This window comes from Rhinopithecus roxellana, chromosome 3, assembly GCF_007565055.1.
Source record: "Rhinopithecus roxellana isolate Shanxi Qingling chromosome 3, ASM756505v1, whole genome shotgun sequence".
In the NCBI taxonomy this organism is placed as follows: domain Eukaryota; kingdom Metazoa; phylum Chordata; class Mammalia; order Primates; family Cercopithecidae; genus Rhinopithecus; species Rhinopithecus roxellana.
The window spans coordinates 9,875,087-9,899,245 of record NC_044551.1 but is presented as its reverse complement, the minus strand read 5'-3'; the positions used below and the strand labels follow the sequence as shown (position 1 = coordinate 9,899,245).

The 24,159-nt window shown below is 45.1% G+C and overlaps 1 protein-coding gene across 1 annotated transcript; it reads right to left on the bottom strand.

The window, feature by feature from the left end:
* Positions 1-15,571: 15,571 nt before the first annotated feature.
* On the bottom strand, positions 15,572-23,318 carry MCIDAS (multiciliate differentiation and DNA synthesis associated cell cycle protein). The gene is made up of 7 exons (XM_010386479.2): positions 23,028-23,318; positions 22,844-22,940; positions 22,585-22,676; positions 18,949-19,021; positions 18,197-18,420; positions 17,040-17,150; positions 15,572-16,815 (listed from the first exon to the last, which is right to left on the bottom strand). Exons 1-7 carry the CDS (start codon positions 23,145-23,147, stop codon positions 16,375-16,377), a joined length of 1,158 nt encoding a protein of 385 aa, XP_010384781.1. The 5' UTR covers positions 23,148-23,318; the 3' UTR covers positions 15,572-16,374.
* Positions 23,319-24,159: the final 841 nt, after the last annotated feature.

Sequence of the window (24,159 nt, the reverse complement as noted above, 5' to 3'; positions counted from 1 at the left end):
TCTAAAGTAAAATGCAAAACTATAAAACTCCTGGAAGATAGCGCGGGAGAAAATCTAAATGATATTGAGTTTGGCAGTGATGTCTTAGATAAAATACCAAAGGCATGGTCCATGAAAGAAAGAATTGGTAGGCTAAACTTCATTAAAATTAAAATTTCTGCCAGGTGCAGTGGCTCACGCCTGTAATCCCAACACTTTGGGAGGCTGAGGCAGGTGGATCACTGAAGTCAGGAGTTTGAGACCAGCCTGGCCAAAATGGTGAAACCCTGTCTCTACTAAAAATACAAAAATTAGGTAAGCACCTGTAATCGCAGCTATTCTGGAGGCTGAGGCAGGAGAATCACTTGAATGTGGGAGGCAGAGGTTTCAGTGAGCTGAGACCATGCCATTGCATTCTAGCCTGGGCAACAGAGTGAGACTCTGTCTCAAAAAAATAAAAATAAAAAGTAAAAAAATTAAAATTAAAATTTCTGCTCTGTTAAAGACACTGTCTACAGAATAAAAATACAAGTCACAGATTTGGAGAAAATGTTTACAAAGGACATATCTGATAAAGAATTGTTGTCCAAAATATAGGAAGAACTCTTAAAACTGAACAAAAAGAAAACTCAATTTAAAAATTAGCAGAAGACTTTAACAGACATCTCAGCAAAAAGAATGTAGATGGCAAATAAGCATATAAAAAGATGCTCCACCTCATATGTCATCAGGGAAACACAAATTGAAACAATAATGTGATACAACTACACACCTAGTAGATTGGCTAAAATCCAGAACACTGACAATACCAAATGCTGGAGAGGATTTGGAGCAACAGGAACAACAGAAACACTCATCCTTTGCTATACAAATGCAAAATTGTAGAGTCATTGTGGAAGACAGCTCGGCATTTTCTTACGAAACTGAGTATACTCTTAAACAATCCAGCAATCACATTCCTTGGTTTTATTCAAAAGAATTGAACACTTATGTCCACACAGAAACATGCACACATATGTTTATATCAGCTTTATTCGAAATCAAAATTGCCACACTCAGAAGCAACCAAGATATCCTTCAGTTGGTGAATCGATAAGCAAACTGTGGTACATCTTAATGGGATAATGGGATATTATTCAGCACTAAGGAAATGAGCTATCAAGTCATGAAAAGACATGGAGGAAACATAAATGCATATGACATATAAATGAAAGAAGTAGACCGAGCACGGTGGCTCATGCCTGTAATCCCAGCATTTTGGGAGGCCGAAGCGGACAGATCATGAGGTCAAGAGATCAAGACCATCCTGGCCAACATGGTGAAACCCCGTCTCTACTAAAAATACAAATTAGCCGGGGTGATGGCAGGCACCTGTAATCCCAGCTACTTGGGAGGCTGAGGCAGAAGAATCACTTGAACCTGGGAGGCAGAAGTTGCAGTGAGCCAAGATCACGTCATTGCACTCCAACTTGGAGAACAGCCTGGGGAACAAGAGCGAGACTTTGTCTCAAAAATAATAATAAGAAGAAGTAGTAGTCTGAAAAGGCTATATACACTGTATGATTTCAACTACCTGACATTCTGGAAAGGGCACAATTATGGAGATAGTAGAAAGATCAGTGATTACAAGCAGTTAGGGGAGAAAGAAGGCTGGATAAGTGGAGCACAGAAAATTTTTGGGACAGTGAAAATATTCTGTATGATACTATAATGGTGGGTACATGTCATAACACCTTTGTCCAAACCAATCAAATGTTCACTACCAAGAGTAAACTCTAATGTAAACTAAGGACTTCAGGTGATAATGATGTGTCAATAGGTTCATCAGCTGTAATAAATGTACCACTCTGGTGAGGAATGTTGATAATGGGGGAGGCTATACATGTGTGGGGTCAGGGAATATATGAGAAACCTTTATACCTTCCATTCAACTTTACTGTGAACCTAAAAATGACTCAAATGTAAAGTCTACTTTTCAAATCACAAAATAACTCCGAGCAAAAAGGAATTTGGAAAAAAATTATAGAAACAATATAGTTAATAACATCATATGGGGGTTCCTTCTGCTCAGAGACCTCTCTCTCTATAGAGAGAGCTGTTTCTCATTCTCTTCTCTTCCGCCTATGAAACCTCCGCTCCTAAACTCCCTGTGTGCGTCCGTGTCCTAAATTTTCCTGGCGCCAGACGACAAACCCCAAGGTATACATCCCAGACAACGTAGCCGCTTCATATTGGGCCCTCGCCCAGGATACCAAGGTACAACATTCATCCAAATGGTGAGTAGAGCAGCGGACTCCAACTCTGTCCTTTCATTTTAAGGTTCTCGGCCTCCATTTTAGAACCAAATCAAACCAAATACTGGGCCCCCTCAGACATTTAAAAATGATTAGCATGGCTGCCAGCCTTGCAAGACTTGGGGGACAGGCTTGCTGGGGAGAACATGGAGAATCCCCAGCACCCACGGCTTGCAGGTCGTGTTGGCCGTGTTTGAAATAGCTTCCTTTCACGGAGGACTTCGCCGTCATGCGGGGCTGGAAGTAGTCCTGGGGCAACTGAGGATTTCTGGCGGGGCTACCCCATGGCGTTATCCAAAGGCTTCTGGACTGACCTCAGCCTCTGACCGCACAGTGGGGTGGGCAACAGGATCTCCAACTTTTCTATCATAATTTCCTCCTTTACTGTCCGTGACCTTCGAATAAAATCCAGTGCATCCACTACCAGTCGGTCCTTTTCGCTGGGAGACCCCTCTACACAGAGAGAGCTGTTTCTCTTTCTCTTCTTTTCTAAAGAGCTCCCTTCTCTTTGTACTGGGAAAAAGAAGAACAACTGTATGCTCCTTAGTTGTTGGAGTCCTTTTGCCCTATACCCTTCCCCACCTGACAAAATGACTGTTCCTTTGCATGGAGAGTTTTAGTTGCTCCTCTTACACACATGCAGCTCTTCCAAGGTCCAGGGCTCACTTCCCTGATGGTCACTCACAACCAGGAATGCTCCTCCATAGTCACCACCCTGAATGATGCTTACCTGCAAAGTTTTCATCAAGTTTTCAAGTTTTGGATCATCTCCCAGAATTTTGACATTAAAATGACTACAAGTTACTAAACCTCAGTTCCAAGTCAGAGTTTTCCCAGGAAAGGGAATTACTAATTGGTTTATCTTGCAACAAGAATCTCCTAGATCCAAAAATCAATGTAATGTAATGATAGCCTAAAGGAGAAAAGCAACATGATTATCTCAATAGATGCAAAAAAAAAAAAAAAAAAAAAAAAAGGCAAAATCCAACACCCTTTCATGTTTAAAAACACTTAATAAAACAGGGAAAAAAGGGAACTTCCTTAACCTGATAAAGGGTATCTATGAAAAACCTAGAACAAACATCATACTTGATGGTGAAAAGCTGAATGTTTTCCCCCAAGATAAGAAAAAAGACAAGGATGCCTGCTCACCCCATTGCTACTCAACACTGCACCATAGGTATGCACATGGGCAATAAGGCAAAGAGAAGAAAGAAGAAGGAGGAGGAGGTGGGGAAGAGGAGGAGAAGGAAAACAAGGAAAAGAAAAAGGAGGAGGAGGAAGAGGAAGAAAGGAGAAAGAGAAGAAGGAGCAGCAGCAGCTATTTAGATTGGAAAGGAAGAAGTAAAATCATTTTGTATACAAAAAATCCTAGGGAATTCATTTAAAATACTATGAGGATTAATGTACTAATTTAACAAGGTTGAAGGATACAAGATCAATATACAAAAATCAGTTGTATTTCTATGCATTAACAATGAACAATCTGAAAATGAAACTAAGGAAACCATTCCACTTACAATAGCATCATGAAAAATAAAATGCCTAGATATAAATTTAACAAAAGAAGTGTAAGACTTCTACACTGAAAACTGCAAAACATGATTGAAAGAAATTAAAGAAAATCTAAATAAAGAGAAAAATATACCAAATTCATGTATCAGAGGACTTAATATTGTTAAGAAGGCAATATTCCCTACATTGATCTACGGAGTCAATGCAACTCCTACTAAAACCACAGGTGGCTTTTTTTTTGCAGAAAATGATAAGTTAATCCTAAAATGTATGTGGCACTATGAGGGACCCAAAATTGCTGAATTAATCTTGAAAAAAAGAATGAAGTTGGAGAATTCACACTTCCTAATTTCAAATTTTGCTATAAATCTGCAATAATCAAGACAGCATAGTACTGCTTTAGGGATAGATACACAGATGAATTGAGTAGTATTGAGAGCTCAAAAGTAAACTCTGACATTTATGTTCAATTGATTTTCAAAATGGGTGTCAAGACAACATGTGGAAAGAATAGTCTTTCCAACAAATCATCCAATGCAAAAAGATGAAGTCAGACTTCCCATACCATAAACAAAAATTAATTCAAAGTGTATCATAGGCCGGGTGCACTAGCTCATGCCTGTAATCCCAGCACTTTGGGAGGCTGAGGTGGGTGGATCACTTGAGGTCAAGAGTTCGAGACCAGCCTGACCAACATGGTGAAATCCCATCTCTACTAAATATACAAAAATTCGTGAGGCATGGTGGCAGGCGCCTATAATCCCAGCTACTTGGGAGGCTGAGGCAGGAGAATCACTTGAACCTGGGAGAAAGAGGTTGCAATGAGCTGAGATTATGCCACTACACTCCAGTCTAGACGACAGAGTGAGAGTCTGTCTCAAAAAAAAAGAAGTATTATAGACCTAAATTAACTAATAAAACTATAACATTCTTAAATGAAAGCATAAGAACAAATATTTATGACTTTGAGTGAGGCAATAATTTCTTAGTTATGAGATGAAAGGCACAACTAACAAAAGAAATAAATTGGACTACATCAGTATAAACATTTTGCTGTAAATGATACCTTCAAGAAAATGAAGAACAAACCACAGAAAGGCAGAAAGAACACTTAATTCAACAATGAAAAACAGACAAAAGAAAAAAAGAAAAAATAAAAGAAATTTTTTAAAAAATAAAAAACAAAAGAAAAAACAATTCAACAATGAAAAGACAAATAAACTAATTTCTATATGGGCAAAGAATTTGAAAATACATTTATCCAAATAAGATATACAAATGACCAATAAACACATGAAAAAATGTTCAAAATCATTAGCCATTAGGGAAATAGAAATGAAAACCACAATAAGATACCACTTCACACTCACTAGCATGGATCTAATAAAAAAGATAGACAATAACAAGTGTTGTCAAGGATCTGGAGACATTGAATCCCTCATACACTGCTGGTGAGAATGTAAAATGGTGCAACTGCTTTAAAAAATAATTTGGCAGTTCCTTAAAATGTTAAATATAGAGTTACTATATGATCCAGATATTCCACTCCTAGGTATGCAGGAGAGGTATTTTGATTCCAAGAGAAAAATATATGTCTAAATCCTTAACCAGGGGAGAATATATATATATATATATATATATATAGTAGTTGTAAATACATATATATAGATATAGATATATATGCACACACACACAGACAAAAAAAAACTTATACCAAATGTTCATAGCAGTATTATTCATAATAGTCAACAAGTGGAAACAACTCAAACATCCATAAATGGATGAATTGATAAATACAATATGGAACGTCCATAGATGAAATACTATTTGGCAATAAAAAGGAATAATGTACTGAAGCATTCTATAACATGAATGAACCTTGAAAACTTCATGGCAAGTGAAAGAAGCCAGTTATAAAAGATAACACATGAGCTCATTTATATAAAAGGTCTGGAGTAGGCAAATCAATAGAGACAGAAAATACATTAGTAGTTGCCTAGGGCTAGAGGATGGGGAAGGAGAATGAGAAGTGATTGTTAACGGGTACAGGAATTTATTTCTCCCTCCCCTCCCCTACCCTCCCCTCCCTTTCCCTTCCCTTCCCTCTCATTTTTATTTTATTTTTTAGTCTTACTCTGTTACCCAGGCTGGAGTACAGTGGCACAATCATAACTTCCTGTAACCACAAACTCCTGGACTCAAGTGATCCTCCCACCTCAGCCTCTCGAATAGCTAGGACTACATCTGGATAATGTATTTTTTATTTTTGTGGAAATGGAGTTTCACTATGTTGCCCAAGCTGGTCTTGAACTCTTGGCTTCAAGGGATCCTCCTGCCTCAGCCTCCCAAAGCACTGGGATTACATGCTTACTCCATCCCAACCAGCCCAGGTTTTTTTTAGGGAGGACAAAAAATTATAAAATTAGATTGTGGATATGGTTACAAAGCCCTGTGCAAATACTAAAAATTCTTAGAAAAAAATTGAATTGTACACTTTAAATCGATACATTATACAGTATGTGAATTACATCTCAATAAATCTGTTTTAAAAAGTAATCTCCTGTCTCAATCAGCTATTGGTGGTGATGGGGACGATGGGGAGGTGGTAAGAGGAAGGGGGGGTGACAAGTCCAAACCAAACAAACCCAACCCAGAAATGGGGGAGTCACTATAAGTTTGGAAACAACCCCAAGAGGTATCTTTTACATTGGGAACTTTCATTTTAAAGGAATAAATGCAATATAAATCTTGAAACCTTAGGAGCTAGGCAAAACCTTATGCAAGTGCTCAAAGCTATTATTATCACCCACAGAATATGGTATTCATCTGTATTTGCTTTAAACCATGGCATGGCTTAGAAATAATTGAATTTTCCACATCCTATAACTAAATGCAATTTCTAATTATTATTTGACTGCCCATATAAATCCTAAGTAAATCTGTGGAGTTTCTTTTCCCAGTACAATACAAATAAATGTAAATAACTGTCATGTCTGATTTACCTAGTATTTTGTTAACCAGCTAAAAGTAAATATTGAAAATAGCTGTTAGCTATGCAAGTTTGAACAGGTGTTTTCCTAAGGAAGGTTATACATCTTTAAATTTAGGAATGATTGAATCAAAGCAAATTACTACCCTGTCTAACCATGCTGATTTTCTTACAGTCAATAGTACTCATTTTAAGTGTTTTGTTTCATGTAAATTTTTATTACAAATGGTTTCAGAATTATTTTGGATGTAAGTGGCAATAAAATGTAAACAACTAGATGAAAATAATATACATTGCCTTGATAAATAAATGAGTGAATCCAAGTACACTTCAGACAAGAATGAGGCACTGGATGAAAATGGCATTCCTTAATATGAGAAAGGAGTTTTCAAAGCAAGACCTGTTAGGTACTTAAGAGGGCAATAAAAGAAAAAATTGTTAAATAAATGAGCCAGAAAGAAATGTAACTCTTTTAAATAACATTTCTTAATAGGCTGGTGGTGATATTATAAGAATGCATTTCAGGCTGGGCATGGTGGCTCATACCTGTAATCCCAGCACTTTGGGAGGCCGAGGCGGGTGGTTCACTTGAGGTCAGCAGTTCGAGACCAGCCTGGCCTACATGGTAAAAACCTGTCTCTACTAAAAATACAAAAATTAGCCAGGTGTGGTGACAGGCACCTGTAATCCCAACTACTTGGGAGGCTGAGGCAGGAGAATCGCTTGAACCTGGGAGGCAGAGGTTGCAGTGAGCCGAGATCTCACCATTGCACTCCAGCCTGGGCAACAGAGCAAGACTCCATCTCAAAAAAAAAAAAAAAAGAAAAGAAAGAAAAAAGAATGCATTTATAGACTGGGCACAGTGGCTCATGCCCGTAAATACCAGCACTTTGGGAGACCGAGGCCAGTGGATCACTGGAGATCAGGAGTTTGAGACCAGCCTGACCAACATGGTGAAACCCGGTCTCCACTTAAAAAAAAAAAAAAGAATGCATTTCTAGTCTTGGTCAGAGTTCAAGACATTGAGATGTGCATAAAATACTCTCTTCTCAGCTCAGTGCACCTTTTCCAAAGGGAAAGCTTTACACAGCATCAAGACCAAGATGCCTCCAGGACCCTGGCCTCTTTTCTTCCATGATACAGTCTGAGGTACCTTTAGGCAAGGAATTCCACAGGGAAGCAAAAACTGGATTTACTTCCTTGTTTCTGGGTTTTCTCTCCACAATTGCCTAAGAGTGTTAAACTGTTGTAAATGTCTTCTAGCACTTATAAATGAAGCTACTCTTTGGATTTCCTCCATCTGACAAATAAGCTCCAGAATAAAGCTGTGGGCAAGGACATCACTATTGCTCTCCAGCTAATCCATGTCCATACCTCTAACATTAGACTCATACCTATATTTTTAGTTTTGAGTGATTTTCTCCACTTGGAGGCAAAAGGGAGATATAGCACAAGGAAAAGGAAGTCAGATTCCAGGCATGAGTAAGATTTGCCACACCGCTGCTGGCTTCAGAACACAGAGGCCCATGGTCAAAGACCCGAATGATGTCTCCAGGAGCAAAGACAAGCCCTAGGCTTACAATAAGCAAGGAGATGGAGACCTCAGTACTACAACAACAAGGAACAGGATTCTACCAACCAATGAATGAGCTTGGAAATGGAGTCTTCCCAGAGCTTCCCAATAAGAGCTCAGCCACACCTTGATTTCCAAGAAACCCAGAGCAGAGAAATGAGCTGAGCCAACCTAGGCTTCTGACCTACAAAACCGAGATAATAAATTTGTGTTATTTCATACCAAAAAGTTTATGATAATTTGTTATAGCAGCACTACGAAGCTGATACGAACAGATAACATGTATTGAGTACCAGATAATGAAAGAAAATACACCAAAATGTTAACAGTGGTATCTTCAGATAGTTTAAAAATATATAATAGTTTAAAAACATTGTTACTTTGTTAGACTTTTCTGTTTTTCTGAATGATTTTTATAATGAGCATGTATTGCTTACATAAAATTTGTATTTCCACTTTTAAAATTAAAAGGTCGAGATGACAGTGTATCAAGGAGAATGTAATTAGGGTGCCGACCATTTCTACGTCTCATTCCCAGGAGCTCCCACATTCAAAGACTCTCATCACATACACAGGCCACTGGCTCCAGGCTGCAGCACGTGGCTGTGAGTTGTTCCTTCCCTCTCGATCTCCAGGTCCCCAAGGGAGGCCCAGAACCTACCCTGAGCCTCTCTGAGGATAAAAGCCCACCTCACTCCCTGCTGAGGAGGCCAAGCTCTAAGGGAAGGCCTCTTGTCTTTTCCCTTCAGGCTTCCACACATATTGAGACCAACTAAACCTCTCTGGCAGACACTGTTAATTGAATAACACAAGAGTTTTTCCCAATCCCCTTTTCTCTTGACTGCCTCCTATGATAATGGCAAAAAAAGTGAGACAAGATTCCCTGCCTCCCTTGCAGGTAGGGATAAATATGTAACTCCTGAGACTGGAGTGAGATTCCACCTGGGGCTTCCTGGGAAAACATTTTGCTTCCCTAATAAAAGTGACAGAAGGCCAGGTGCAGTGGCTCACGCCTGTAATCCCAACACTATGGGAGGGTGAGGTGGGTGGATCACGAGGTCAGGAGTTCAAGACCAGCCTGGCCAATATGGCAAAACCCTGTCTCTACTAAAATACAAAAAAGTAGCTGGGCGTGGTGGCGTGCGCCAGTAGTCCCAGCTACTCGGGAGGCTGAGGCAGGGGAATTGCTTGAACCTGAGAGGCAGAGGTTGCTGTAAGCCGAGATCACACCACTGCACTCCAGCCTGGTAACAGAGTGAGACTCTGTCTCCAAAAAAAAAAAAAAAAAACCTGACAGAAATAGTGCTCAAGGCTCCTTACCCCTTCTTTCTTCCTACTTTGAATACAGGCATGATGTCTGAAGGCACAGCACCAATCTTGTGATCATGAACCGTTAAGCATGAGGATAAAGGGCTAACAAGGTAAGGGGATAAAGCAGAAAGATGAAGGCTGGTTCACCGACAGCATCATTAGCAGCTGAATCAAATGTTAGCAACTCGTGTCTGAGTTTACCATTAGACAGGTGTGAAAAAAAAGCCCTTATTGTTATAAAACTCAAGCAAATGCAATTGCCTTCATCCATACCTCAACTATCTGGCACAGAATTTCAGAGTACTGGTGCTCCTTTCTGTGAGATGCAGAGATGAAGGAGGGAAAACAAGGGAGGTAGAAGAAGAGAGAAGTATTTGAGAAAACCTGTTTACATGTGTTTTCCACAGGTAGATGCCTTCACATGTCTAATTTTGTCATGTCCCATAAAGCTCTATGCTAAAGCTGAGACATCATCACTTATACACAGATTTCAGCCCATAGCATGCACTTCAAGGAGGACACAATAAGATTAACAAGTTAGATTCAATCATATGGCCTACAGGATCCCCCAAATGCTTCTTCTTACATTTTGTTCCAAATAGCTTTTAATTAACAATTATGTTACTGTCTTAGTTCTCATTTAGGTAAAACATCAGCACAAAAGTATCATTAGTTATTATTGTAAACTAATTATTCAACCAAAAGTGTTAGGTATACAGTCTTCTTCTTCTTCTTCTTCTTCTTCTTCTTCTTCTTCCTCTTCCTCTTCCTCCTCCTCCTCCTCCTCTTCCTCTTCCTCTTCTTCCTCTTCCTCTTCTTCCTCTTCCTCCTCTTCCTCCTCTTCCTCCTCCTCCTCCTCTTCCTCCTCCTCCTCCTCCTCTTCCTCCTCTTCCTCCTCTTCTTCTTCCCCTTCTCCTTCTCCTTCTTCTTCTTCTTCGACAAGGAGTCTTACTCTGTCACCCAGGCTGGAGTGCAGCAGCATGATCTGGCTCACTGCAACCTCTGCCTCCTGGATTCAAACAATTTTCGTGCCTCAGCCTCCCGAATAGCTGGGATTAGGATTACAGGCACCCACCACGCCGTGCTACCCTGGCTAATTTTTGTATTTTTAGTAGAGACAGCATTTCACCATGTTGGCCAGGTTAGTCTCGAACTCTGACCTCAAGTGATCTGCCCTCCTTGGCTTCCCAAAGTGCTGGGATTACAGGCATGAGCCACTGCCCTGGCCTTATTCTTATCTATGACCTTTCAGTTAATGAGAAGAATTAGAGCTAGATCCTAATCTCTTTGACCGCATGTAAAGGCCAGTTGGATTGAGCTTCCTTAATACATTCCATAATTTTATTCAGACTCTTCACGTGCATCTTCAATATCAATACTGTCATATCATTGAAGCCCCTATCTGAGTCATTTAACATCATTTTCAAAGCACATTATTGTCACTTTCAAATGTTTGAAATATAGCCCTTTTTCTGATCACCTAAGGTCAGGAGTTCGGGACCTGCCTGGCAAACATGGCGAAACCCCATCTCTACTAAAAATACAAAAATTAGCCGGGTGTAGTAGCGGGCACCTGTAATCCCGGCTACTAAGGAGGCTGAGGCAAGAGAATCATCTGAACCCAGAAGGCAGAGGTTGCAGTGAACCAAGATCGCCTCATTGCATTCCAACCTGGGTGACAAGAGCAAAACTCTATCTCAAAAAAAAAAAAAAGAAAAGAAAAAGAAGACAAGAAATATAGCCCTTTTTGGATCTGGATATGAGTTTATCATTAAAAACTTAATCCTAAATCACAAGAATCTTTGCAGAACATTAGGTCAGTTGGTTTTTGCTTTAACCTTTTTTTGTTTGTTTTGAGATGGAGTCCTGTTCTGTCACCGAGGCTGGAGTGCAGTAACGCAGTCTTGGCTCACTGCCACCTCCGCCTCTCAAGTTCAAGTGATTCTCATGCCTCGGCTTCCCCAGCAGCTGGGATTACAGGTGCCTGTCATCATGTCTAATTTTTTGTATTTTTAGTAGAGATGGGGTTTACACCATGTTGGCCAGGCTGGTCTCGAACTCCTGACCTCAGGTGACCCACCCGCCTTGGCATCCCAAAGTTCTGGGATTACAGGTGTGAGCTATCATGGCTGCCCTGCTTTAACCTTTAAAAGTAATCGTTAAAAGGCTTCTCTACAACACTGGGTCTCAAAGTATGGTCCCAGACCCCAGTATCACCTGGGAACTTGTGAGAAATTCACATTCTTAGGCCTTACTGCAGAATTACTGAATCAGGAAATCTGGGGATGGGCCCAGAAAGCTGGGTTTTAATAAGGTCTCCAGGTGATTCTGATACACACAGCAGTTTGAGAGCCACTACTTTACAATAACATCTCACTGTTGCAATTATGAGGCCATGTCATTAACAATAATCCAGTTAAAATGTGTGTACCTCTTTTTTTTTTTTTTTTTTTTTTTTTTTTTCTGAGAAAGGGTTTCACTCTTGTCGCCCAGGCTGGAGTGCAATGGTGCAATCTCGGCTCACTGCAACCTCTGCTTCCTGGATTCAAGCGATTCTCTTGCCTCAGCCTCCGAAGCATCTGGGATTACTAGCATGTGCCACCATGCCCAGCTAATTTTTGAACTATTAGTAGAGACGGGGTTTTACCATGTTGGCCAGGCTGCTCTCGAACTGCTGACCCTCAGGTGATCACCCGCCTCAGCCTCCCAAAGTTCTGGGATTACAGGTGTGAGCCACCGTGCCCGGCCATTGTACCTCCTTTTTTTTTCTTTTTGAGATGGAGTCTTGCTTTGTCACCCAGCCTGGAGTGCAGTGGCACAATCCTCAGCTCACTGCAAGCTCCGTCTCCCTGCAAGCTCCGCCTCCCAGGTTCACGCCATTCTCCTGCCTCAGCCTCCCAAGTAGCTGGGCAGGTGCCTGCCGCCACGCCCGACTAATTTTTTTGTATTTTTTAGTAGAGACGGGTTTTCACCGTGTTAGCCAGGGTGGTCTTGATCTCCCGACCTCGTGATCCGCCCTCCTCGGACTCCCAAAGTACTGGGATTATAGGCGTGAGCCACCGCGCCTGGTCTGTACCTCCTTTTTTAAACTAATTTTACTTTCATAGAAACTTCTAGAAATACCCTGCGTTAGCTAAAACAGTAACTCCTATCACATCTTGTCTCTATACCTTGCTTTATTTTCTTTATAATGTGTTAAATATCAGACATCATCTATCTGTTTAGTATCTGTCTTCCCCCACTAGAATGCATGTTTCATGAGGCAAGCACTTGGTTTTTGTTCCTGGTTGTCTTCCCAACATTAGAACTGTACCTGTCCTATGGGACATGAAGTGATTATTGAGGTAATTTCAGGCTAACACATCACATATTCCTGAACTAGCATAGACCACATAGGCCCAAAGACTACCTACTATCACACTGACCTATTTTTATGCACAACTTTCTGACACCAACAACCAGTTCTCTAATTCTCCAGATACAACTGGGAATCCTGTAATTCAATTCAATTCTAACACTACCTAGAGTTAGCATCAGATTCCACAGGTTTAAGGGCTTAGTCCACAAAACTTACTTCACTTCAGATGCCAGACAGGTGCCCAGCGTGCCCACACTTCTGACTTGGCTACAAAGTCTAGGGTTCCCATAACACCCCCTTGGGTTTAATAATTTGCTAGAATGGCTCACAGAACTCAGGAACTCATTTTCTTACTATTACTTATTTATTTTAAAGGACACAACTCATAAACAGCCAAATAGGAGAAATGCATTGGGCAAAGTATGGTGAGGGGGACACAGCTTCCATGTCCTCTCTGGGGACACCACCCTCCCAGCACCTAGATATCTTTATCAACTTGGAAGCTCTCTGAACCTTATCACTTAGGGGATTTTATGGAGGTTTCACACTGATTAAATAAATCATTGGCCATTGGGGTAACTCAATCTCTAGCCCCTCTCCTCTGCCCAGAGGTGGGGGCAAGAAGCAGGGGCTGAAAGGCTGAAAGTTCCAACCCTCTATTCATGACTTTTTTTTTTTTTTTTGGATGGAGTCTTGCTCTGTCACTCAGGTGGCTGGTGTGCAATGGCATGATCTCAGCTCACCGCAACCTCTGCCTCCCAGGTTCAAGTGATTCTCCTGCCTCAGCCTCCCAAGTAGCCTCAGTGATTCTCCTGCCTCAGCCTCCCAAGTAGCCTCAGTGATTCTCCTGCCTCAGCCTCCTGAGTAGCTGGGACTACAGGAACTCACCACCATGCCCAGCTAATTTTTGTCTTGCTAATTTTTGTCTTTTTAGTGGAGACAGTGATTCCCCATGTTGGCCAGGCTGGTCTCGAACTCCTGACTTCAGGTGATCTGCCCACCTTGGCCTCCCAAAGTGCTGAGATTACAGGCATGAGCCACCACACCCAGCCATTGCTTGGTCTTTCTAAAGACTAGCACCTATCCTGAAGCTCTCTAGGGGCTCTCAGGCACCAGCCATCTCATCAGCACATACAAGACACTTAGCTGTGTAGTGGCTCAGGCCCATAACCCCAGCCACTTGGGAGGCTGAGACGGGAAGGGAGGACTGCTTGAGGCTAGGAGTTCAAGACCAGGGAAACATAGTGAGACTGCACTCATCATTGGTTAGAGTCCAAGGATTTTAGAAGCCACAAGCCAGGAACCAGAGACAAAGACCAAATATGTATTTCTTATTATGACACACAGAATTCTCTATCCTTACTCTTCTTCATGTATATATTTATTTGTTTGCTAGTATATATATATGTATATATTTATTTGTTTGCTAGTAATGTCTTCCCAGGAGAAAGTAAGATCTATGAGGGCAAGATTTTTGTGTTTTGTTCTTTTGCTGTTTACTTAGTATCTGTATTACTAAGATTCTCAGTAATAATCAATAAATATCTGTTAAATAAACAAATGAATCTAATTTGTAAGCTCTACTCCTGCTAACTAATTTAGTCATCTGCGCCATTAGTCCACAAGATGATGCCCCCACCTGCACCCTCCCACCTCAACCCCTGCCTCAGAAGTGAAAGATACTTAAGCAGTTCAAGTTACCAATGGCTAACGTAACAATTACAGGGATATAATCTTAAAGGCAGGAAGAAAGGTAATTTTTTAAACTCTAGTCATAAGACATACAGAAAAAAAAAACCCCTATATATTTAAAACTTTTTGGTTATTGTAGGTAAAGCATTATAAGAATACTCATTAAGGAGAGAGGAAAAGACGTGACAAGCTGATTGTTCTGGGGGACAGGTTAAGAGGTTGGGGGGAAGTGATTTTTTTGTTTTTTCTTATCCTGAACTCTGGTAACTTTATATATGAGCTGATGAAAAACAATTCTGGACCATCCACTGTACTTTTTGAGAGTTCATTTGTTAGACAAAATATGAGGAAATATGGTCTATTTTATCACTTTTTTTTGTTTCTAAATGGCTATTTAAATACAGATAACAGTACATACATGACAAACTGGAAGGGCAGGTTCTGCCACACTGCCAAATCACCTGTTACCTGATATCTCCTCTTGGAACCAGCAATGCAGTAAGGCGTAACACAGTTGGAAACGTACCCAAGCTGGGCCCCTAAGTGCAAGAAGTAGCCCTCGTGTTAAGAACTGTGAAGGTCAGGACAAATCACTACTTGACATATGCCACTCACATAACTTCAGAAATGAGTAGAAAAAAGAACCCCAGACAAAAGGGAATAGAAGTCAAGTCAAAGTGAAGGCACACTGACTTTTTATAGTTAAGTTTTTCTTACAAGTTATATAAATCAAGCCAAGAAATGTAAAATATGACTGTGCACCCGTTTTATCTGTGCAGTTTAAATAGGTAGTTTTACCTTGATCAAGATTTCCACACTTGATTTCTGGCAAAAAAAAAAAAAAAAAAAAGGGAACACCCTTTTTCATGTGGTATATGCCATTTTCTTAAAACAATGTATATTTCTCATTAACACTGTTTGCTTTTTAGGTGGTTATTCTATTTGCACAAATAGAACTGTATGGATAATTAATGTAAACCTGTACCATAAATCTTCTAAATTATATGAATGATCATTATAAACAAATGTGCTTAGCACCTATTTTGTTGATAACCCATTGCCTCTCAGAATCTGCCTTTTCCTAAGACAACTGTTTAGGTTACCTCTCCCGATTTCGTATTCTGGCCACCAAAATAAAAGTTTTCAATAGTAACAAAATTAGATGTCCTTTCAGGACTGAAGGAAGTTGAGTGATGTATAAAAACATTCACCCAGAAACCAGGCTTCTGGGCCTAGAGTCCTTAAGTGACTAGTGAAATTGATTGAAAGGTTCCAGTGTTTCCCATTGCAGAAAATTACTTAACCTCTTAGAGCCTTCTTTTTCTTCTTATAATATTAGGGCATTATATAATTATAAAAGTAGCTATGGTTTCTAAATCCCTCCCTGCTCTAAAAATACATAATTCAAAGCTGCTAAAAATAAATACTTTTAAAATTGGCTGTGACATATGTGACATACATATATATACAGAGTTTCACTGTGACAAGGGGAAGGGCTATACAATGTTTTGTAGCAGACATTTACAGTGCATCGGTATCAAGACGCTTTTGTTCCTGAAAAAAATGTTTCAGGGTGGCATTCACTCTGCAGGGAAAGTTCTGGGAAGCCTCCAGGCACTTCAGTGGAAATACAGGGCAGTGTTTTGGGGGACCACATCACAGCTCAACTGGGGACCCAGCGGAACTTGTAACCCCCATTGGCTGTTCTGATGGTGAAGGCATTGCCCTGGGGGAAGGCGAGGGTTCGGATGGTGCTGTGGCTGCGGATGGGGGTGCTGAAGGAGCCGCCCTCCTCCAGCTCACTGTGGCTCAGGTTCAACGCGCTCCTGCTGCAGTCGGTGTGCAGCCCCCGGAAGGTGCCGTGCAGGTTCCCGGGCCTGGTGTCCGTGTTCGCGGGCTCTGGCTGCAGTCGGGGCCGCTTGTGTTCGCGGCTCTGCAGGGCTTCATCGCAGCGCTCGGAAATCTCCCTCAGGATGGCGTCCACTTCCGCGCAATCCTGCCCCGCAGCGCTGACCAACTCCTCCAGGCTCCTTTTGGCCTTTGCCTTGAGCAGGAAGGGCTCGGCCGCCGCCCCACAATCCCGGGACTGTGTGATCATCAGCTTCTACGAAAGATGGGGAAGAGCGCCGCCCTGGGGCCTGCCGGACCCCCTGGGTTTGGGGCGTGCAAAAGGTGACCTGGGCACGCTACGCACCACGCACCCAGCGGTCCTCTCCTCTCCGGGGCCCCCACCAGGTCCCAATGCTGGGCGCAGGGTTGGGGGCGGGGATGCACTGAACAGTTCAGTTCCGACGTGCTGCAGTTCCCACACGCCCGCGCCCCACTTACATCCAGCACCGAGGCCAGGTGCCGGGTTCGGCTGGCAAGTTCCTTCAGCTGCACGTTCCGCTCCTTGAGCGAGGCGATCTCCTCCTGTTTCTGGGTCAGCGTCACGTGCAGCTGCAGGATGAGACCCAAACATTCAGGGGTAGGCACTGTGCTGGGTCGCGTCTGCATATCTGGCATGAATCAAACCCAGATCCTGAGGTCTCATCAGAAACTGGGGACGCACAGGCATTTACGCTAGTGAGAATAATAATCAATTTATTATTTTTTTATAACAAAGCACTTGGACAAAATTTATCTCCATTAATCCTCAGTGTAGCGTGCTGATAAAGAGTACTGACTTGGGCAACAGGCAGATCTACGTTCTGTTACTGAGGTTCAACAATCCTACGTCTCAATATCCTTGTAAAACGGGGCTAGTAAGAGTATCTAGTTCAACGATTGTGAGCATTAAGTGAGAAGAGGAAGTATAAATTGGTAAGTCCAGGGCCAGGCACATAGAAAAAGCCTTCAATAAATATTGGCGTCCCTATTAAAAATCTGGCAGGCACTGTGCAATATATGTATGCAACACAACTGCACTTGTACCCCTAAATCCCCCCAAATAAAACATTTTTTAAAAATAAATAAAATGGCCAGGTGCAGTGACTCATGCCTATAATCTCAGCATTTTGGGAGGTTGAGGCGGATGGATCACCTGAGGTCGGGAGTTCAAGACCAGCGTGGCCAACATGGTGAAACCCCGTCTCTATTAAAAATACAAAAATTAGCCAGGTGTGGGGGGCACGCGCCTGTAATCCAGCTACTTGGGAGGCTGAGGCACGAGAATCGCTTGAGCCTGGGAGGCGGAGGTTGTAATGAGCCAAGATTGAGCCTCTGAGCTCCAGCCTGGGTGACCGAGTGAGACTCTGTCTCAAAAATAAATGAATGAATAAATATTAATTTAAAAATAAAATAAAAATCGGGTGGGGTAGAATTATTCTCACTTAGTGAATTTGGAAACAGGTGGAGCCACCGGAACAATGGCAGCTACGTGAACCACCAGTCAGTCCACTGGTTCCGACTCACAGGACCTCATCCTTGCCCTTGCAAACCCAACTTCCACCCTCTATATCCTGTCCCTGCCACAGGATTCCTGGTCGCCACGCCAGTGTCCCTACTTGATTATTTTCAACGAGCGCGTCTCCCAACGCTCTCTGGTTCTGGTCCGCCACCTCCTTCCAGTACTGCTCAGGCGGAGGCACGTCTGGAGGGCGCAGCGGTGGTGACTGCAGAGCCCGTGGGTCCAGTGGCGGGGAGAGGCAGGCCCCGAATGGTGACATGTCGCAAGGAGAGAAGGGGAAGTCTCCTCTGGCCAGGGTAGGCGACATCATAGAGGATGAGTCTAGAAAAGAGCAGGAGCTGGATTTGCAGCCTCAAACTCATGCCCAGCTAGTTACAGGAGCAAAATGCCACTCTGGGTGTAGGGTTTATGTAGAGATTTTTGTTTATTAAATTAAGCACCCCTTACTCCTAAACGCCTGATTATGAGGCCCTTCCTGATAGCCTGTACATACACAGTAGGTATCCAATATATGCCTGTTAAGTTTACCTGAATTCAATCAAGAAAACTTCCCTGGGCCTGCACACACTCGTCACTCAACCTCCCCTGCCACACCACAGGATAGGGGTCCCTCTCCCAGAACTCACACCGATCCCAGATAAAGCGCTATGTAGATCCAGCAGTTCGACTTCTCAACTGGGGGAGAGAAATGTCCTAAATATGGAAAAGCCTGACTTTTTGATGAGTTGCTGGAGAGTCGTTGACAGTTGGCTGGGTTTACCACCTTGGCGACCACGAAATGTGAACTAGTCTGATTTGGGACTGGGGGACACCCCCGCTGTTATTTAACTGCCAGGAGACTGCACTTGCCTGCAATGAGATCATCCACCGTGTCTCTGAAATCCTGCAGATCGAAGTCCACTTCGGTTTGGAGGGAATGGTTCTGAAATAAACAAGACGTGTACACTAGTTAACGAGTCTGGCGTTAGAAAGCCTTCAATAAATATTGGCGTCCCTAATAAAAATCTGGCAGGCACTATGCAATATATGTATGTAACACAACTGCACTTGTACCCCTAAATCCCCACCAAATAAAACACTTTTTGTGGCGGGTCTGGAACCCTTTCTAGACCGACAGACCTCCTCCAAGGCTCGGCGGCGGTCTGCGCGCACTCCTGTCGGCAGCCCAGTCTCGTATCCGAAAATTCAAGCTCCATCCGAGACAGGGAACCCAGCAGGCTTGCACCTCCACGGTGGGGAGAGGTACTCAAGGAGCGCGACACTGACTCGGGGAAGGGGGCAGCAGTTCGCGGCTCCGCAGAGCGACTGCGTGGCCGGCGTGGGTCCTTCCGCGGGCGGTGCGGGGGCCCAGCGCCGGCTCCGGGCTGCCGAGTAGCCCGCCACCCTCCAACTAGCTAAGCAGCTGCCTCCGTGAGGCGAGGCGGTTCCCCATGCGCCCGCGAAATTTCACCTCCCACTCAACAGCGACCGGCCACCGAGCCGCCGCTGTAGGAGCAGAGAGCACGTCTTGAACACAGGATCTTTCCACCCAAGACCCGACAGCGTGTAGGGGCCTCTAGAGCAGTAATTTGAGGCCGCGTTTCCCGCCAAGGTTCGGCCTCAGCTAACCGCCCCGCCCCTGCAACCGAGGGGGACGTAAGCTGTGATTCGAGGGGCCAGGGGCATATGGGAAATGCTTCTGTTATGTACACAGCCAGTGTGGCCTCCATTGCTCTTTTCAGTTCCCAAAAAGTTGGGAGAACACTTCTATCATACAGCCGGTGCACCTCCAACATCTTTGTAACTGTACTCTCCTGGCCTCCTGCAGGGGGTCTGGGTGTGTGAGGGGAAAGGGTGTGTGAGGGGCTGGAGGCATGGGCTTTCTTGTTCCCTTAACTCATGGATATTTAGAGTTGAAAAACGCTTTTACACAGTCTCTCAGTTCATCCTCACACCAGTGTGGGAAGCAGGCGGGGCCTGGGAACTGATTCCTCTTTGAGGAAGAATCTGAAGCTCAGAGAGTTATCCAGTCACCCAGCTCTGAAGTAGTGGAATGGGGCCTCCTGCCCCCATACTTCATTTCCTTTAGCTTTTCTCTCTTTTTAGGAAAGCTGGCTTTCACTGAAGACAGCACTAGGAAGGGGACAGGAGTCTCAAGGGCCCTGGTGTGAGAAGATGCATCCAACAGCCCACCAGAAAGACTTGTTATACTGAATGCACTGTTGATTCATTCCTTTGTGCTCATCATACTGTTGTCCCAAAAGCCCTTCTTTACTGTTCAAATACTTCTGGGAAAAGGAACTTACTCTGTCCCTAACTTCAAAAAATGTACAAGTATCAGTTTTCCCTTGGGAGAAAAGACTCAAGCAGGGAGGCCTCTAGCACCTCTGCCACTAGTTGGACGCTGAGACTATAAGGGAAAGGAGATGAGAAAGGAAGGACTGAGGGCCCCAGACAAGTCCTGGAGCATGAGTTCTGCCCTGGCTGAAGGGGCTCATTCTTCAAGAACTGGAAGGTCTCCTCCTCAGTAGGGATTTGAGAAAAGTCTCATGAGAAGACTGGAGGCCAACTCAGGAATTGGGGCCCTGGAAATGCTACCTGTTATACCAATCCAGGTTTTGGCCCATTCTGAACCTCAAACATTTCTAGAGCACTTCCTCTCTCTGTCCACCTTCCCCAGCAGGAAAGGAATGGGGAAATGTGATCTGAATGTCCCAGGGGTCTCCCCAAGTGTTCCTCCCTTAGGGGCCTCTTTCCTCTGAACCAGCTCTGTCTTTCCCAGGAAAAATCCTGGATTTTTTGGTCCATCTGATGTGAGCTCTGTCCTTGAAACTTCGAGGCTGGGCATAGTGGCTCACGCCTGTAATCTCAGCACTTTGGGGGGCTGAGGCAGGCAGATTGCTTGAGCACAGGAGTTCAAGACCAGCTTGGGTGACATGGCGAATCCCCATCTGTACAAAAAGTACAAACAAACAAACAAACCAAAAACTAGCTGGCTGTGGTGGTGTGCACTTGTAGTCCTGGCTACTTGGGAAGCTGAGGTGGGAGGATCGCTGAGCCTGGGAGGTCCAGGTTACAGTGAGCCATGATCACGTCACTGCACTCTAGCCTGGGTGACAGAGTGAGATCTTGTCTCAAAAAAAGAAAAAGAAAATAAACAAAATGAAACTTTGAATTCTACCTCCCCAATTAGATAAATCTGGCATTTCTCCAACTAAAAAAGCCAGAAAAAAATTACTAACAAAGAGCATGATGCCAAATTTAAAATCTGTATACTTAGACAAACATTCAATGAGAGCTGCTTGGGCTTTCTTACTTGCACAATAAACATGTTGGGGTAAGGGAGTGACCTAGGCCTCTGGGTCAGTTGGAAAATGCTCAGGCATTATCTTTCCTTATTTAATCATCCAGATCTAAAAAGAACAATTAAATGCCCTCTACAGTGCAATGCCCACTCCCAACTCTTGCCTTAACAATCTCTGCTCTTAGCAGCCACCTAAACTGAGTCTCTCTAGGCTCTATCTCAAGGTTCTAGGAAGCTCTTAGAGGAGGGCTGAGAAGTTTTGCTCCACCACTACTCCCAGTTCTGGGAGGTGGTCAGGTCTTTGTAGAGTTCTGTACTGGGCCTGTCTGCAGACCCCAGACCTATTGCCAAGAAGCTGGAACTGGCACTTTTCCTGGGGGTTGTATCTGTTTAAGACCTCCTGTCCATCTGGACACTTCATGTCCTACCCATGAGCCAGGCTTCTGGCCTCCCAGACACCATTCTGGGAGACTCCCTTCTCTGCCTGGGAAGCGTCAGCACCAGCAAGTGTGGAAGTGGGATGGGAGTGAGAAGACAGGTTTGGGGGGAAAGAAAATAGTCAAGTGCCTTTTTGCCCCATCATGGCAAGTGACTAGAGCTTTTTGAAGGGCTGAACAGGACTTAGAAAAAGTGCCCAATTGCTGAAAGACCATCTCTGCAGAGAGGAACATTTTCTGCAAGATTACTTCCAGAGTCCTTTGTCCTTCCTGCTTCTTCCAACTGCAAATTCTCTTGCTCTTTTCCAGTCTCGATAAAGAAGTTATCCATCAACCTCCACTCTTCTTAGATACCCACGGAATGAAAATGGGTAGGAAGGGGGTGTTGGGAGAACTGATAGGACATGCAACGGGTGCCCAGTGCGCAACTTTGCTCCCACCCACCCGCCTGGTCTCTCTGTGCGCAATCTTGTCACAGCTCCAATGAGTAGATGGGGAGGAGAATGGGAGGGGAGGCCTCCAGGTGAGCCCGACTGTACCAAGTTGGTCAAATCAGCTCCAGTGGATATGTGGCTTTCATAACATACTAGGATGGAAGTAGAAGTTCTGATCTGGGAGACTCAGGTACCTGCACGATGCTTTCCCTCACCAGCTGAATGTGCCTGCGCTCCCGACCCGAGTGGAGCTTTTGGGAAATTAAAACCACCACCCCGAAGGGGGTTTGGGCTTCGTGAAACCCGGAGGCTCCACGAGAAGGGGAGGTACCTGCGAGGCGGCCAGGTCACCACCAGGCGGCGCGTCGGACCCGAGTAGCGAAGAGCAGTCAGCGAGGTCCTGCAGGTCTATGGTGGTGAGGGCTGTGCGGGGAGACCCGGGGACACGCGCCGGGCGGACCTTGAGCCTTTCCGCCAGGTTCGCCGCTAGGACGTCAGAACCCGGGGGAGAGAAGCTCCTCCAAGCCGCGCGCGCTGCACCCTCCCGGCGCGTGGAACCCGAGGGGTACCGTAGGTGCCACGGGGCTCACCTGGCAGCGCGGTGGGCTGGGCCTCCGGGGGATCCTCGTACACCGACACCGGGCTCCCGCCTGTGCATCCGGGGAAGAACTTCCGCGGAGGAGCGAACTGGCCGGGCACACAAACGGTGATCGCGGGTCAGCCCTCGGGGCACTGAGCGCGCAGACCCCGCCCGGCCCGAATCAACCGCCCCACCTTCCTCTCCGGCTTCCCCGGCTTGCAGAGCAGCGCCCGGCCCGGCAATGCCAGCATCCTGTTGGGACAGATGCTGTCGAAGGCCCGGCGGCCGGCCGCGCCGCCTCCGCACGCCTGCATCCTGCCTCTTGCCTCCCGGCGCGGACTGCTCGGAGGCGGCGGCCCGGGCTGGGGCAGCGATCCACACCGTGCACTCCCTTCCGCGCCTGCAGGCTCCGAAGCCAGCCAGAGGTTGGGGCAGGCGCGTGGCCGAGGAGGAGCCGAGAGGCTGCCGAGGAGGTGCGGAGAGACGGCGGGGGAGGGGAAGGACCGCCGCGCGGGAGGGGCGGCTCGCGCCTGAGCGCCAGAGGTGGCGCCTTCAGCCCGGGACAATCTGCGCGCGGGCGGAGGCGTTAAACCCAACCTGGCAACCGCGCTTCCCCCGGGAGCCGCCAGCGCGGGGCCCCGGCCCGCCAGCGCCGTTTCGGCTAGCGTTGGCGCCGCCGCCTCCCGGCCGCGCCAGGCGAAGAGAGGGAGAAGGAGGGGTGGGCGAGCGCCGGTCTCCCTCGCTCTAGGTACGGTCTTCCCGCTTACGGACAGCGGGAACCGCAAAGTTAAGGATTCTTATTTCCTTTTCTTCCCACTCCAGCCACAAGGCGCACGAAATAAACATGAAGTGACACCCGCCAGTGCTAGACTCTGGCCTTTGCGCTCCCCTCGGGATTTAGTAAGGATGTAGAATACCGGCAGGGACGCCCCGGAACAACCCCCTTATTACAGAAGCCCCTTCCCTCAAACCTGAACCTTATCCTGGGTCCTGACTCCTGGATTTCCACGTGGTCTCTTTTGGCCTGAGGCCAAGAGCCCCGCCCAGTTCCCCAAACCCCACAAGCTTCTTGGCAGTGGCGCGTGAGCACAGCCTTTAAAAGACCGTCCGTTAAGAAAAAGTGACACTACGAACCCTCCTCCACTTTCTGAAAACGCCACAGTGGACAGTCCCAAAACCCCGAAAACCCTGTTCCTGCCTCTCCTAGTGGCCTCAGCGGCCCATCGCAAGGTTTGGCTGGTCTCTTCGCTGTTGTAGTTGCCATTCCCAACCCGACACCTCTCCAACGAATGGGCATTTTCCTGAGTCGAAGGCATCTCCCAGGGA

What these genes read in the sequence shown, in the direction of transcription:
- MCIDAS (XM_010386479.2), bottom strand. Translation starts at nt 23,147, where the DNA reads ATGCAGGCGTGCGGAGGCGGCGCGGCCGGCCGCCGGGCCTTCGACAGC. An exon ending in CGGGGAAGCCGGAGAGGAAG is followed by an intron (nt 22,941 to 23,027) that starts GTGGGGCGGTTG and finishes GTGCCCGGCCAG; the next exon opens with TTCGCTCCTCCGCGGAAGTT. An exon ending in CCAGCCCACCGCGCTGCCAG is followed by an intron (nt 22,677 to 22,843) that starts GTGAGCCCCGTG and finishes CTCCCCGCACAG; the next exon opens with CCCTCACCACCATAGACCTG.